Source organism: Pseudorasbora parva, chromosome 1 (assembly GCF_024679245.1).
Source record: "Pseudorasbora parva isolate DD20220531a chromosome 1, ASM2467924v1, whole genome shotgun sequence".
In the NCBI taxonomy this organism is placed as follows: Eukaryota; Metazoa; Chordata; class Actinopteri; order Cypriniformes; family Gobionidae; genus Pseudorasbora; species Pseudorasbora parva.
The window spans coordinates 23,011,825-23,027,621 of NC_090172.1; the positions used below are offsets into that span (position 1 = coordinate 23,011,825).

A 15,797-nucleotide genomic window follows, 5' to 3' on the forward strand; every position below is an offset into this window, starting at 1 on the left:
TCTCGACTGTGAGGACTGGAGAAAAATCCTGTAGCCTACTGGAAAGTTCTGAGAGGTATTCTGGATCCCTGAATTTCCAACCCAAACATCATGAATCAGTAGACCTGACAGACTTTACTTCTTTTATAATATGTAACTCACATAATATGATTTCTTTAATCTACATTAGCTGCATTAACTGCTCTTTCAATTTCAAATCGGCCTATAGCCTACTTTATCATCCACCAATCTGCCAAATGATTCTTTTCTGAGAAAGTTTTATTTCATAGGTCCAACATTCATAGATCCAGCTGAAGAGAACCAAAAATAAGAGCATATGTGATAGAATGATAATCAAGTCATATGACATGCTGAAGACATTTGAGACAAACAGGAACATGAATAGAGCATATACAGACTGATAAACAGATTACATGAACAGAAGACGTCTCACGTGATCTCTGCGTATAAAAAGCACACAACATTTGATTGGACATGACCGTATAAAAAAATCATATTTTATTATACAGAAATTATATAAAATGTATTTAAAAATCTTGCACAGCAATTGATTCTTGCCACTGGTGCTACAATGAAGTTTTAGCAATGAATTACTTTCAAAGTATTATTAAAGCTACACTGTGTAACTTTTTTAGTTCATTCTTAGCTGAAAACACTTTGTTCTTTCAAAAATAAGTGCTCATTAATGTATATTTACTTCTTTCAAGTAATAAAGTATTCTCGTAAGTTTATAATATGCCAATGAAAATATCGAATGCTGGTCGCCATGTTGCCAATCAAACCTTAAAAGTACATTAGCCAAAGAGGGACATACCCATAAATTCAAACTTCGCCTTTCGCGTTTTAACACTCGATGGCACCGTGTCGAATGTGAAGAGAGGGAATGCCATGTTAATCTTGGACTAAATCGGCCACCGTAGGAGTTAAAACGAAATCAGAATTGAGAGGAACAGAAACTAATATTCACTGATGGTCATATACCTTTTCACCTCTAGATGGGGGAAAATATCACACAGTGTAGCTTTAAGATAATCCACATACTAATGTATAAGATTTAAATAAAAACAAAAAATATAAACAAACATTTTCATTTATTTGTTATTAATTATATATTTATAGTTATGTGGTTATTTATGAATATTTATATTGTTTATTAAATATTCTTATATTTAATTTTTTGCTATTTCTGGTATAAAACTTCAAAAATATCACCAGCTTTGTCTTCTCTACAAAATACAGTACTGCAAGTTTTTCATATTTGCCATGAACTGAATCATTCTCCGCTTCAAACCTGCTTCAAAGAGAGTGTGCTGTTATGAAATGCTTTTCATATAAAATCTCTTGGCAGACGTGAAAGCTCAAGGGTAGATTCCTCTCAGCGTGTAAAAGAGGTCCTTGGTGTTTCATAGTAGGATGTTAGACATTCCTCTGGCCGTGACAGCGCATGACTGACATGATCAAAATGTTTAAAGCTTCACATTCTGAGTAAATGAGACATCACTGCATGATGACGTCAGGCTCAATGTTGAAGAGCAGATCATCGTTGCCTCTGCGCACCTCCAGCAGTAGAGTCGTGTCTTGATTGAGCGCTTCCTTCAGGTCGCTGGTGTTCATCAGTGGCTCTCCATTTAACTTTACGATGATGTCACCGTCTCTGATGCCCCCTCTGAAACACAATTGGAGAAATTATATATGTCGTAGATAATTTTATCCTTAAATTTGTAAAGGGATATATCATACAGCCAGTCGGTCAGTATCGCCAAATAAATGCAGGCTTAGAGCTGTCCATTACTGTTACATCCACCAGCAAGATTGCCCATGAACGCTGGCCAAGGGCTCTCCTCCTCACTCCCTAGCTTTTCCATCATGAACTTCAATTCCCATAACCCATTGTCTGGACTCATTGAATGTTTGATGACTTCCACCTGTCATTATCATGTTAATGCATGCCTATTTAAGCCCTGTGTTTTCACTCATTCTTTGTGAAGTCTTGTATGTTGTACACTGCATATCGGAGAAATATCTAGATTTCTTTTGTCTTGGGTTTTTGATTCTTTGCCTCTATTTTGGATTATCGTTTATGCCTTGTTGCTTATTTAGATTTTTTGACCCTTTGCTCGTTATATGGATTAGGATTCTGAATTGTCCCAATAATTTGGATCTTCAGCCCAATAATTTAGACCCGTTGATCATTATATGGATTCCGAATCTGGATTGTCCCAATAACTTGGACCTGTTGATCATTATATGGATTCCGATTCAAGATTGTCCCAATAATTTGGATCTTCAGCCCAATAATTTGGATCTTCAACCCAATAACTTGGATCTTCAGCCCAATAATTTAGACCCGTTGATCATTATATGGATTCCGGATCTGGATTGTCCCAATAATTTGGATCTTCAGCCCAATAATTTGGATCTTCAGCCCAATAATTTGGACCTGTTGATCATTATATGGATTCCGATTCAAGATTGTCCCAATAATTTGGATCTTCAGCCCAATAATTTGGATCTTCAGCCCAATAATTTGGACCTGTTGATCATTATATGGATTCCGATTCAAGATTGTCCCAATAATTTGGATCTTCAACCCAATAACTTGGATCTTCAGCCCAATAATTTGGATCTTCAGCCCAATAATTTGGATCTTCAGCCCAATAATTTGGATCTTCAGCCCAATAATTTGGACCTGTTGATCATTATATGGATTCCGATTCAAGATTGTCCCAATAATTTGGATCTTCAACCCAATAACTTGGATCTTCAGCCCAATAATTTGGATCTTCAGCCCAATAATTTGGACCCGTTGCTCATTATATGGATTCCGATTCTGGATTGTCCCAATAATTTGGATATTCAACCCCATAATTTGGATCTTAAACCCAATAATTTGGACCCGTTGCTCATTAAATGGATTCCGATTCTGGATTGTCCCAATAATTTGGCCCCTTTCGATCGTTATATGGATTGAAAATCTGGATTGTCACAATCATTTGGATCTTCAACCCAAGTCTTGGAGCAGTTTGCAACTGTTACAATGTACAAAATAACTTTCCAAAGTTTCCTCTATCAAGTGGCATTTGCATGGAACTTTCAAAATGGTTGTAAAACAGCTTATTCATCATTGGAAGCTCGAACGAATAATGAATTTATGAATATATTCAGATGCAAAATAAAAGACTGCCCAATACCTTTGAAAAAATGCGTTCAACATAAAAATGAATCAACATAAATAATTATGCATTTTACAATATCAGGGTCACATTTTATGTACGGTCTCCCTAAGGATAGGCCTACAGGTTTGGTGGGTAAAGGTAGGTAAGGTAAGGTAATTTTCTGTAAGATTTGCTATACTGCACGTGCACTCAACTTCACGCTGACCTAAAAACCTGCGTTCACAAGCTGAGACCCTGATGTGAGATTTTGATAAATGCCAAGTTTTGCGTGAAAACAGCCATACGTTTACTGTCGTATGTTAGTTTCATAAACGATGCCCAATTAGTGTAGTGTATCAAATTATTCATTTCAATGTTATTACATTAAAGAAACTACATATTAACTGGGTCTGAATATATTCCATCCGGTCGGGCCAGTCTTGCCACAGAACTTTAAATAGTTTAGTAGTTTAAACACATATGGTTGCAACTACACGCACCCTTACGGATCTACTGTAGAAATGAATGACTTCCAGTCAAAATGGAGCCAGTTATGTTTTTATGAAATAAGAGCGAGCAAGTATGCGGTGTGATAAATTAAAGTAGCCCGAGGGGTCTAAAATTGTCAATGCTGCCATGGATGGCGGCAGATATTAAGAAATATCTCAGAGATCATTTAATAGATTAAATAACATCGTCATGTTTGCAGGAATTAATTCGACATTCGTATGTCTTCAAAGCTTATCCTAATTCCAGAATATGCATTGTAAGAAATGCTAATGATAATAAACCTGTCTTGTACAAATCTGACATTTCGTTTTGGTTGTACTCTTCAAAAGGTTGTCATCCACAGAGCACAGACATAGATCAAACTTCTTGGCTGGGAGTTCTGAAGCACAACCACAACTGAAAGACCACAGATCATCTGGTTTGGCTGATGCTTACTTCTGAGCAGGGGAGTGAGGAACCACTTCATGGACGTAGATCCCACTGCTGACATCAGGGAAATCTGGATTCTGCTGCCTCAGCTCTTCCACAAGACTGGAGGAGACAGACAGAATGCCTCACATTCACACACACACTGAACAGCAAAGCGGTGTTCATTTACATGAGGTTTACTCACGCTTCCGTGATGGTGAGCATTCGGATTCCAATGAAGCGCTTCTTCACTGATCTTGTCTCTGAAACAATATGTCAAAGTTTTAACACATTTAACCCAGCAAGAATGGTTCTAAAAAATAAAACATGTTTATTATCAGATAATCAATACTCTGACCTCCCCTTGTACAAAAGCTGCCCCATGTACCTTTGTTTTGCTTTCCCAATGAATCATTTAAGAATTGAGTAATCCTGTCTGAAGGAATGGCAAATGAGATTCCTGCAGCTACCTTGAGGGTGTTGATTCCTATCACCTCCCCATCCTTATAGAAGACAAATTAAGAAGAAAAATTAAATACAATATTAGTGTGTTTGAGTATTAAAAGGAGACAATTCCGTCATCATTTCCTTAAGCTCATGTTGTTCTTCTGTGAAACACAGAAGGCACAGGCTGAAATATTCAAATTATATTGAAAAGAGTGGATATTCTTTAAATCATATTTTGTGCTTCATAAGAGAAGAGAAAATAAAAAACATGAGGGAGAGTAAACATTGACTGAATTTTTATTTTTAGGTTAGCTATTCCTGAATCAGAGAAAACTGGCACATATCACAGTATGAAATAATTACCAAATTCACGAGTGGTCCACCTGAGTTCCCATACTGAGAACAGAAAAAAGAGTGAATTATTGGTGTTACACATGCCTTATTTTACACATACCTTATCTATATGGGATTAGAACATACATTTTCAAGTATTGAACAAAAATATAACTCATAAACATAAAGTAAAGTAAAAATCTTCCACGCTTAAAATCACTGAGAACAGAAAAAAAAAAATTGTGTTCAAACTGTTTTACACATATGGGATTAGATTTTTGCCCAAATTAAAGAACATAAATGTTAAAGTACTGAACAAAAATAAGCCAAAATGTGTAAAACAGTGATTCTCAGTGAGTGGAAGATTTTTACTTAATTTTTTTATGCTATCTAAAATCACTCCAAAATTGAAACAAAAACAAATTTTTATATATATATATATATATATATATATATATATATATATATATATATATATATATATATATATATATATATATATATATATATATATAGTAAGATCAAATTAAATATTCAAGAGATCAAATTAAATAAGATCAAGAAGATCAAATTAAATATTCATTATTGTTAATTATTGGTGCTCAAACTATTTGACATACAGTACCTATCTGTGGGCTATGTGCCAAATTTACTGAACATAAATGTTCAAGATGTTCAAGAATTGGACAAAAATATCAATCCAAAACGGAAAATAATGTAAAAATCTTAGACTTCAAATAAATAGTATCCAATAGCTTTTCGGGGGCAGGTCTCCGAAATAAAAATGGCGTTTGGGGGATAAAATGTGTTATTTTGGCAAGGTTGCCTGCTAAAATTCACAATCTTGAGTCTATATATCACATAAATAAGGTCGCTTCAACCCGCGGACATGGAAAAAAAAAACTCAGGAAAACCGCGAAATTGGCAACACACTGCAGTTGAGCTCTGTTGACATTTGACAACTAACTTGTCGCTCCGTTGCTCTGATTGGTTGTAGGTCTATCCAATTGAGGTCTTTTCTGGTTCGGTTGAAACGCCCCATAATCACAGCCCAATGGAGTAGTTTCAGACTCATATTCTGACTAGAATTGAGTATGACCACGTCAGGCTAGAAAACTCTAGCAATGCAATCATAAATCCTGATAATCAAAAATAAAAGCAACGCTAGCAAAAGATGATTGACTTTAATAGGTAAAGACTTTGATTTAAAAAAAAAATTCTCACAATACATTTTTTTGTTCAATACTTGAGGAGTTATGTTCAACTCAGCTCTTATTATAATTTACATAATATGGACAAATTACTAATAAGCATTACTTTCAGAAATGAATTTCAGAAGTTTCCAAGAGTTCTTACGCAACACCCAGCTAGACTCTTAACATGCGTTATTCTGTGTCTTACGTTGATGATGGCGTCGGTCTGGATGTAGTCCATGTCTGAGTCACGGAGACCCAGTTCTTTCCCATCTCTCTGTGCGGTGCTGACAATTCCTGTCGTCACTGTGTTCTGCAGGGCGAACGGGCTGCCAATGGCAACCACAAACTCACCCGGGCGCAGGTCTGCAGAGTGACCCAGCAATAAAACAGGCAACTTTTTCTGCCAATGGGGACGTAAGAAGTAGTCGATTAAACACACGTTGGCTTTTGTAAGATTGTTCGTTGAATGCAGTAAATCAGTTTGCAGTTTTATCTTACCTGTGGGTTGATTTTGATAGTGGCAATGTCAGACTTCTTGTCAATGTCTTTGATAGTGGCCTCATGCACATCCCCATCACGCATCTGTACTTTGAGTCGCTGATGACCCGAAACAGATGTGGTGCTGGACACCACATGGGCATTAGTCACGATCAGCCCAGTCTCTGACATTACAAAACCAGAACCACTCGATAGCGGAACTGTCCGACCAAAGAGGGGGTGGCTAAGGGGAAAAAGTGAACATATAAAGGCATTTGACAAAATTCACACTATTTAGTTTCATACACTTGCATTGAGTGATTCAAAATGTATTTAACCCTTAAACATTCAGGTCTTTCATTCATTTTTTCATTCAAGTTAAATATCAATCAATTCATTATTCATATTACATTATAAGTCACTTGATGGTGGATCTGATGAAGAAGCTTTGTTCCTTTGTGAAAAAGAAAATGGAGAATGAAATAGTAAAGAGATCATTATGATTGTTCATTTTCAGACACTTAATTGTATGTTAATTGCAGCTAAATTAATGTTTTATAAATTCAATGAATAATAAATGCGGTTAGCTGAATTGTAGTGCTTTTTGACCCACTTAATTAAGACTTAAAAAGTATACTGCCAAATGTAAAATGTAAACCAAAATATACTTTTATGTAATTTATATAGTAACTTGTGTCATGTATTTACATATATTTGTAATTAAACATTTGTAATAATGAAGTTATAATTTAGAACATTAACAATTAACTTAATATATAATATTGAAATACACAGTAAACATGGCACATGTGTAATCAAGTACTTTACATGTTAAAATGAATGTAATTCTTTAAAACATGACAAAATATTAAAACATAATGCTTAAACGCACTTAAAAGTAAAACTTTTAATTTTACATTGTACTAAGTGCACTTTTAAAAATTTTACTGTAAGTGTGTAAAGAAACATGGAAGTGAAGAATATTTAAGAATATTTACTTTCTCCACCAGTGTTTTTAACCCTTAAATGCATGACTGTTTCACCAATCATTATTACATATTCGGGTCTTTAGCGACCCTGATCTATATCTAACACAGGTGGATCTCTACCTGTCATGAAAATATAAAACTCTCCTGATATTAAAGTAACAATTACAGAAGAATAAAATAAAGCCTATTTTGTTAACTTTTGGAGCTGGGAAGGGTTCCGTTTGAGCAGATGTTTTATACCCTCATCACTGTCCTCATCAGAGCTCATTTCCCAGTACATTCAGCATCTGGCTCATATTCTCCATCTCAAGCATATCCTCAAAACTCATTTTCAACATCTTCAAAATCAATATTTTGATCGCTGACAGCTTCTTCACCAGATCCACCATCAAGTGACATATCTTATGTAGTTTGATCTCTTATATTTGTTTGAGTACTTGCTCTGCAGTGAATTGCTGTAAAATAACGCACTCCTATCCCACATCCTGGATTGAGCTTGGCTAAAGCAGTACAGCATGTTAAGCTTAAAGGGTTAGTTCACCCAAAAATGATAATTTAAGATATTTTATATTAGGTCCGACAGCGTATCTAAGTGTATGCACACTTTACTGTCCATGTCCAGAAAGGGAATAAAAACATCATCAAAGTAGTCCATCTGTGACAACAAGGTAGTTCAGTAGAATCTCTTGAAGCATCGAAAATACAATTTGGTCCAAAAATAACAAAAACAACGACTTTATTCAGCATTGTCTTCTCTTCCGGGTTTGTTTTCAAACCTCAAATAAAGATTCAAATGGTTATGTCACATGATTTCAGCGGTTTGACACGCGATCCGAATCATGAACCAATCCACTGATTCATGACCGTTTGAATCTTTATTTGAGGATTGAAAACAAACGTGCATACACTTCAATACGCTGTTGGACTAAATATAAAATATCTTAAACTGTGTTCTAAAGATGAACGGAGGTCTTATGGCTGTGGAACAACATTAGGGTGAGTCATTAATGACATCAATTTCATTTTTGGGTGAACTAACCCTTTAACTACAGACAGCAGTAACTTTCACACAGCTATGTTTGCCAAACACCCCCCTCTCCCCTCTTTAAAGCACTGTACAGATGGCTGCCACACCATGAAAGTGTTTGCAAGTGTTTGGGCTTACTTTAGGAACAGCTCAATGTGCACAACAGCAGGGGCGATCTTCTCCACCACGTCAGCAATGAAGTTGAATTTGTACCTTGGGCTGTTGGGGTGTGTGGGACCTATACTAGCAGAAAGAATTACTCATGTTAATAATCCTACTATGGTCAGAGCAAAACCAGCAGCACTGTGCTTTCTTCTAATGCAGCTCTTTTTATAGTCTCGAATAACATTTCTGGCTCAAGAGGGCATGATTAGCAGTCATGCAGTGTTTAAATTCTTTTCCTGCAGATTCAGATCTCATGCGGTGATGATAGTTGGAGTAAGTCTTTTCAAACACAGGAAATGTTCCTCTATAATTGGGTCTAACATCAGTAGGTGTTTTTTTATCCTCATGCATGCTTGAGTTGTTTTGGGTGTGCAGTATGTGCATGAAAGAGAATGAAGAAAGTGTGTTCAGTGTGTAAAGTTATAGTAATTAGGGCATGTTATTTTCTGCAAACATCAGGGTGGTTGTTCCCTTGACTGCTGTTTCCTCTTGGCCGTGTTGGCATCTCATACTGCCATCATTCCTTTGCATGCACACCCTTATGTCCTACTAACCTACAATTTGAAATCATTAATGAATCAAGACTTTAATTACTACACCTCGCTGACATCATACTTAGCTTTGATCACCGTCTCTGTTAATTAATAATTCATGTTTTGTTAATTAATGTTTTGTCTGTAATTAAGAGTTGTTGCACGCTCCTGAAATGTGTTAATACATCAACAATAATGGAAAATGACCCAAAGGCACCAAGGCTGATAAAAAAAACGGTTTATTATTAAAAAGTAATTTACTCCTGTGATGGCAAAGCTGAATTTTCAGCATCATTACTCTAGTCTTCAGTGTCACATGATCCTTCGGAAATCCTTCTGATATGATGATTTTCTGCTCAAGAAATATTTCCTATTCATTTTCACAGATAAAAAATAAAAAAGTTATTACATTTTATCTCACAATTCTGACTTTTATCTCACAATTGCTAGTTTATATCTCAAAATCATAATTGTGTGCTTATATCTCGCGATTCTAACTTTATCATAATTGTGACTTTATATCACACAATTCTGACTTTATAACTTGCAATTGCGTGTTCATATCTCAACTCAGCGAAAAGTCAGAATTGCGAGATGTAAACTCACAACTGCAAGAAACGTCTTAGTTTATGTCTCACAATTTTGACTATGTAAAAAAAAATAACGAAGCTTTAATATATATATATATATATATACACTCACCTAAAGGATTATTAGGAACACATGATCAATGTCTCATTAATGCAATTATCTAATCAACCAATCACATGGCAGTTGCTTCAATGCATTTAGGGGTGTGGTCCTGGTCAAGACAATCTCCTGAACTCCAAACTGAATATCAGAATGGGAAAGAAAGGTGATTTAGGAGTGTCATGGTTGTTGGTGCCAGTCGGGCTGGTCTGAGTATTTCACAATCTGCTCAGTTACTGGGATTTTCACGCACAACCATTTCTACAGTTTACAAAGAATGGTGTGAAAAGGGAAAAACATCCAGTATGCGGCAGTCCTGTGGGCAAAAATGCCTTACTGATGCTAGAGGTCAAAGGAGAATGGGCCGACTGATTCAAGCTGAGAGAAGAGCAACTTTGACTGAAATAACCACTCGTTACAACCGAGGTATGCAGCAAAGCATTTGTGAAGCCCCAACACACACAACCTTGAGGTGGATGGGCTACACAAGCAGAAGACCCCACTGAGTAACACTCATCTCCACTACAAATAGAAAAAAGAGGCTACAATTTGCACAAGCTCACCAAAATTGGACAGTTGAAGACTGGATAAATGTTGCCTGGTCAGATGAGTCTTGATTTCTGTAGATGGTAGAGTCAGAAATTAGCGTAAACCGAATGAGAGCATGGATCCATCATGCCTTGTTACCACTGTGCATGCTGGTGGAGGTGGTGTAATGGTGTGGGGGATGTTTTCTTGACACACTTTAGGCCCCTTAGTGTCAATTGGGCATCGTTTAAATGCCACGGCCTACCTGAGCATTGTTTCTGACCATGCCCATCCCTTTATGACCACCATGACCACCATCCTCTGATGGCTACTTCCAGCAGGATAATGCACCATGTCACAAAGCTTGAATCATTTCAAATTGGTTTCTTGAACATGACAATGACTTCACTGGGCTAAAATGGCCCCCACAGTCACCAGATCTCAACCCAATACCTTCGGGATGTGGTGGAGCTTCGGATGTGCATCCCACAAATCTCCATCAACTAAAAGATGCTATAAATATGGGCCAACATTTCAGCTCCTTGTTGAATCAATGACACGTAGAATTAAGGCAGTTCTGAAGGCGAAAGGGGGTCAAACACAGTAATAGTATGGTGTTCCTAATAATCATTTAGGTGAGTATATATATATAAGCTTTGTGAGAAACCAAAAGAAGCATGCAAAAAAGTTACACTCAACTGCTAATCATTAATCAAAAGCAACACCCCATATAAAACCACATTCCAGTATGGCTGCATCACAGAGCTGTGACCTCTAATATTTCATGACTGCCAAGTAAGTCAGCTTCCACTGGCAACGTGTGCAAATTTATTTAGACAATTACATATAATATTGAAAAATGCCACTCAACCCAAAGTCAGCCAGGCATAAACCAAAGATGAATGTGTCTCAAAAGTTTCCGCATTCATTTTTTCCAGTCTGAAATGGTGAAGAGACGAGACATCAGAAGAGCAGCTGATCACATAATCTGGGCAGCATCTAAGGCACTGGGTTACTTAATACAATGATTGCAACAGTTAGTGTTTTATTTTGAGGTTTTAGATTTAGTAGCCTAAATAGTATAGCATGATGACTATAATTTATGTGACTTTTAATGCTGTAATGGTTTGCTCTCTAGCTCTCCAAATAGGCATTTCTGTGGGTTCTATTGCTTACAGTTTTGCCGCTTGCCTCAATACTGGGTTATTCACCAAATATAGTGGCCAGTGAGGCAGTAACTAATGGGTGGATAATTGTTACCAGCTTGATTTTTTTAAACCTCAAATTATTGTTGTGTTTAAGGAGTTAACAGGCCTAAGAGCTAACCAGGTCATCTGTCTTGATACACATCATTTCACCCCATCAGTAGACTTTTAATTCAGTTCTAGACTGATAAAGTGTCTCCAGAGAGGTGGTACCATTTCCAATAGGCGCCTCCTCCCTTTTCCTGCCCCATATATCTGGGAACCGTTTGATATTTCCTTTTAATTATAAATTATAGGGTGTTGGTATATCTTGTCCGAAATTGGAGCAAAAGGGCAACCACCAGTGAGAAGTCAGAGGAAACCATGGTCTACAGAGCACAAAGCAGATATTTCCGAAACTGCTGCCATTTGCACGTTAAGTGTGAGGACATGCTCCTATTGTTCTAAAGACCCATGATGGCTCTTCTGAGTTTTGATATGAGATGGTCGCTAGAGCTCGATCTTCTGCATGCAGGAATTATAAGGCTCGAAAAACACAGTAGACTCAGTAGACAGTAGTCATCATTGTGTTGCTCCCAGAGATATTGGCTGCACTTTTGTGACATTCTTAAAGTATGTTTGTAAACCAATTTGTCCCCAGAATTTAGGTAAACTGCACTGACACTATTGGATGAGAATAAAAACATTTTGACAGAATTGATCTGAATAATGAGGCCATTGTCTTATAGAATTGCTTTATATGAAATTTGTTTCATAATTGATGAACTTTGACATTGACACTGTTTTATTGAACTGAACTGCATCAACACTGAACTAAATTGAGCTGAATAATGATAATATAGTCTTCTTTAGACCTGTGTGCAGCTAAAATGAATGAACATAGTTTCTTTATAATGAATTAATTTTGCAACATTAATAGTAGAATATTACATGGATGGAAAAAGGCTCTCAACCAATCAGATTCAAGAACAAGAACCAACTGTTATTTTCATCACTGTGAAGTGGCTTCTGTATTAAACATCTTGTGCTATAAAGAAATGTGACTTCACCTGTGTGTGTGTGTGTGTGTGTGTGTGTGTGTGTGTGTGTGTGTGTGTGTGTGTGTGTGTGTGTGTGTGTGTGTGTGTGTGTGTGTGTGTGTGTGTGTGTGTGTGTGTGTGTGTGTGTGTGTGTGTGCGTGTGTGTGTGTGTGTGTGTGTGTGTGTGTGTGTGTGTGTGGGCATGTTTTTGTGACACATGAGGACACAAATGTGTATAATGACATGGGTATGACATAGGTATTACAAGGAGAGGGTGAAATATAAGGACATTGGCCATGTCCCCACTTTTCAAAATGCTTATAAATCATACAGGATGAGGTTTTTTTAGAAAGTAAAAATGCAGAATGTTTCCTGTGATGGGTAGGTTTAGGGGCAGGGGCAGTGTAAGGAGATAGAAAATACGGTTTGTACAAGATGTAAGAGTGTTTGGCATTCTAAGCTGATAGAGAGGTTTTATCCTAATATCATACATCCTATATTTCTCAACAAAAAAAAAGAAAGAGAAAAAAAAGACTATTACTTAACAATTACTTTTTACAATAACTCTACGTGTGATTACTTTTGCTACCCCATCATCGATATTTTTTGTGGAGACTGTGTTCAATCCCATTTAATGATTAAAGTTTAAGCATAAATTACCTCATAAATACATATTTTAATAGGCCTATATGTTAAATATCATCTTGCTGTACACAAATCACTTACCTTGATTGCTTTCACAGGGTCCTTTGTGCGCGTTGGTGACCGCGAGCAGACCCTGCTGCAGCGCTTTCCTGCTCACGGCCTTCAGCTGGCAGATGTTACCGTACGTGTTCCCGTCACTGCCACACACTTTACTGCTGTACCTACACTGACACACACCTTTGGACAGTCTCTTTCCAGACGGGTGCTTACACTCCAGACCGTCCCCGCAGGGCAGATCGTCCTTGCGGCCGCACGGCTCGCCCTCTCCCTGCGCGCACACCAGACAGCAGTTACAGCGGTCCGGCACATACCCGCTCGGACAGCTCGGGCTCGGACACTTACTCACATCACAGCGCTCCGGACACTTGACTTTATTATCCGCGACAGCATCTTTGATGTAAAGAAAAACTACCGAAACAAACAAAATGACCCGCATTTTGGGGGGTTTAAATAAAAACGAATTACTTATCAGACAGCCCTCTGGAGATCACCATTACGCATCAGATTTCCCATGCAAAAAGCGACTTTCAGATGAGGCTTATTCGTCCCTGTGTGCTCAGTTGAAAGACCTGTGTGAAGCGGTTGTCCCAGAAAGAGGAATATTTCTTATCTAATCCAATCTGATCTCTTGGCGCGCGGTGGTTTTCACGTGCAACTGATTCAAACCGTATGTGAAGCCTCTCGATGTATGGTGCTGTTACTTCTGCATCTGCCGACCATCTCAACATCCTCGACTGAAGTCTGCTTTTCTCTTCTCCCCAGAGGAGGCGGGGAATTTCGTTTCACCCAAATTGCTTTCCGCGAGTCGGATCTTTGGAACATTTCGTTTCAGAGAACCGATTCATCTATTATTTTACGTCAGGTTGCAGCTCAAAAACAAAGTTAACAATACACATTAATTTATTTTAGAATGAAAAGGGTTTTGCCATTTTTATTTACGTTATAATAATTACAGTCTCAGAATTATAATGCATTACCTTACTCCTATATTACTTTTAAATTCGCCTACTTTCACCAAAATAACAAGAAGTAGAACTAAAATTACAAAGTATAGGCTACTACAAAGCATTTTACACCAGTAGAAGAAGATATAAAGGTAGCATAATGACTGTGGGCTCTCCAGGCTATAGGCTATATAGGCTAATTGGCAAATTTTTTTTAGTTTTTTTTTTTTTATAAAACTTACATTTAGGGTACAATTAGGGTACGTTACTGTAATAATGCATTAATTTTGTAACGCGTTACTCCCAACACTGTTCGTATGTGATAAAAGTAGTAAATATATTTCCGAAGTTTTAGTTGTAGCCTATAATTCTGTCACATGCCTGTCCTGTCTTGTGTGCACATGTGGGTTCTGTCATGTCTTGCATGTGCTACTGTCAACCCCGCCCTTCTTGTTATCTGATTATTGGTTTATTTGCCCCACCTGTTCTCCCTCATTATCTGCCTTGTTTGTTCCCTTTATAATCTCCTTGTGTTTGTCAGTCTGTGTTGGATCCTTGTGTAATGTCTGCGTCTTCCGTCCTCCCCGTGATTCTGTTGGTTTGTTTAAGTTTGTATTTATATTATTCTATTATGTGTTTTTCCCCCTCGTGGGTTTTGTTTTGAGTTTATGTTTTGTTTTTGTAAATAAATCATCTTTTTTCTGCACTTGAGTCCTCGCACCCTTTTCCCTTGTCTGTGACGTGACAGAAGGATCCAACCATCTGAGGACTCAGCAGGACTTGTTCTTTGTTATTTGTTTTCCTTTTTTTTTCTCCCTTGATGGAGTTTGGGAAGAGACTGCGGGTGATGCGACACCTCAACTCGAAGTACATCCGGCAACAGGGGTCGGATGTACAAGAGTTTGCAGGACTGTTCCTCAAGGAGGTGGAACATCTTGGGCTCAACGAGGCAGAGTGGAAGGAGACTTTTAACCTCTGCCTCGACATGCCCCTCTCTCCAGGGGTGATGGACAGGATGGGGAATCTGGGGTTCTGGGAGTTCGTCTACTGCCTGGGCCCCAGTCCTTCCATGGTGCGTATTCCGGTGGTCTCAATGCCGGCGGATCGTATTCCGGTGGTCCCAGTACCGGCAGATCGTGTTCCGGTGGTCCCTGCTCCGGTGGTCCCGAAACGGAGGAGGAGGAGAAAAGCCCCCTCCGTGCCTGCTCCGGTGGTCCCGATTCCAGGGGTTCCAGTACCGGTGGATCGTATTCCGGTGGTCTCTTTGCTGGCAGATCGTATTCCGGTGGTCCCAGTACCGGCGGATCGTGTTCCAGTGGTCCTGAAACGGAGGAGGAGAAGGAAGTCTCCCTCCGTGCCTGTGCCGGTGGATCGTGTTCCGGTGGTCCCTGTGCCGGTGGATCGTGTGCCGGTGGTCCCTGTGCCGGTGGTCCCTGTGCCGGTGGATCGTGTTCCGGTGGTCCCAG

General features: G+C 38.2%; 1 protein-coding gene across 2 annotated transcripts; it reads right to left on the reverse strand.

Moving 5' to 3' along the window:
- Positions 1–204: 204 nt before the first annotated feature.
- Positions 205–14,131, reverse strand: htra3b (HtrA serine peptidase 3b). Of its 2 annotated transcripts, XM_067449502.1 has the most exons (9): positions 13,409–14,131; positions 8,681–8,780; positions 6,548–6,770; positions 6,255–6,449; positions 4,884–4,916; positions 4,462–4,576; positions 4,279–4,336; positions 4,101–4,196; positions 205–1,666 (listed from the first exon to the last, which is right to left on the reverse strand). In XM_067449502.1, the coding sequence occupies exons 1-9, from the start codon at positions 13,821–13,823 to the stop codon at positions 1,498–1,500; spliced, it is 1,404 nt and encodes a 467-aa protein (XP_067305603.1). In that variant the 5' UTR covers positions 13,824–14,131; the 3' UTR covers positions 205–1,497. The 2 variants fall into 2 exon arrangements, with proteins under 2 accessions (XP_067305603.1, XP_067305610.1); XM_067449509.1 differs by lacking the exon at positions 4,884–4,916.
- Positions 14,132–15,797: the final 1,666 nt, after the last annotated feature.